Source organism: Etheostoma cragini, unplaced genomic scaffold (assembly GCF_013103735.1).
Source record: "Etheostoma cragini isolate CJK2018 unplaced genomic scaffold, CSU_Ecrag_1.0 ScbMSFa_2403, whole genome shotgun sequence".
NCBI classification, from domain to species: domain Eukaryota; kingdom Metazoa; phylum Chordata; class Actinopteri; order Perciformes; family Percidae; genus Etheostoma; species Etheostoma cragini.
In genome coordinates, this window is record NW_023266561.1 from 1,981 (window position 1) to 3,455 (window position 1,475).

Sequence of the window (1,475 nt, forward strand, 5' to 3'; positions counted from 1 at the left end):
CCCCCCCCCCCCCCTTCATTATGAGCTGTCGGGTGTGGGGGGGCAGGTCCCTGATTGGGTCCATTGTTGTGTCTCCGTCTCAGAGACTTCCTGCCGCGAGGGTCAGGGATCGTCACTCGCCGTCCGCTGGTGCTGCAGCTCATCAACTGTCCCACAGGTACTTATATATACTGCAATACTACTATATATACTATATTATATACATTATACTGGTGCTGCAGCTCATCAACTGTCCCACAGGTACTTATATATACTGCAATACTACTATATATACAATATATAGTATATTATATACATTATACTGGTGCTGCAGCTCATCAGCTGTCCCACAGGTGAGACTCATAATCGGGGGTGCACATAACTGGTCCGCAAGCACGCATGCGCAACAAAAATCAGGCATGCGTATCGCCACCTTACACATGAAGTCCAAAAAGACACAGACGTTAAGCTACTTCTTCTTTGGCGTTCCGCCACCTGGAGCCGGAGCCGAAGAAAAGAGTTTTTTCGGGAAAGCGTCTCCAAGACGTCCAGCGGCTGGAAGCTGGAAGGCTCAAAGAACTTCAACCATCCTTTATTTGACAAACATGAAACAGCGAGGAGCACACGAGTGTGGCGCAAGCCATTGCTAAGAAACAAGCTAGCGGAGACGAAGTGTCCAGTCGCCCACTCGCCAGACGGCAGGACGAGCTGAATGAAGAACAGCGACCAGCTCGGTTTACTATGTTTCTTGTTGCCTTCCATAAAGCTTAACGTCACGTCCCATGTCTTCCTATTCTGAGGACGTCCTTTACTGAAGCGGCTAGGAGTAAACGTCGGAGGTGCATATCATCCACGGGCACACGGATCACGCAGAGTCCCGAGCCAGGTGGCAGTCTGCTGAATTTTGGGGGTTTACTTATTGATTGATCTGAGGACATCACAAAAACTGAGCAGGAAATCGTTTACATCGTGTCTGTGTCCAGCAACGGAGAGTTTACCTCGGACTCTATTGAATTGGCTGACCGAACCGCGCGGACCGTAACAGACGGACTTGTGAGACTTTTCCAGGACTGAGGCTCGGATGATGGACAACGAAGCCGGTCCCTGTGTGCACAGACGGGGCTGCTGTCAACGTCGGAATCTACAACGGTGTTGAGCCCAAACCCCGGCAACCTGCACATTGGAGAATTGCGTAAAATCAGCTGATCGCACCGTTCCTCACTGTGAGACGTTTAATCGCTCTGTGGTCAAGCTGCTGCAGTTTTATTAACAAAAAGGTGGACCAAAAACAGCTGCTGCACTGAAGAAGCAATGTAAAGAAAATGGGATCTGCTTTGTGAAACTGGCCACCCGTCGAAGCAGACCACAGACCTGTGGATGGAGACAGCGAGACTCAGCCAAGGACAGGGACGTGCATTTGCAGCATCTTCATCATCTACCATGCAGGAAGCTGAAGCAGAGGACAGTGGGGACGACGCTGAAGAGGACAGTGGGGA

At 50.5% G+C, this 1,475-nt stretch overlaps 1 protein-coding gene across 1 annotated transcript in view; it reads left to right on the forward strand.

Moving 5' to 3' along the window:
* Window positions 1-1,468, forward strand: part of LOC117940396 (dynamin-1-like) — a gene marked incomplete at its 3' end in the record, with an annotated part of 2,582 nt that extends 1,114 nt beyond the window's left edge. Inside the window, exons 2-3 of the mRNA XM_034865702.1 lie at window positions 84-240; window positions 1,342-1,468. Coding sequence (XP_034721593.1) covers window positions 84-240; window positions 1,342-1,468 — 284 coding nt within the window. The remainder of the gene's footprint in view (window positions 1-83; window positions 241-1,341) is intronic.
* Between the last annotated feature and the right edge of the window lie 7 nt (window positions 1,469-1,475).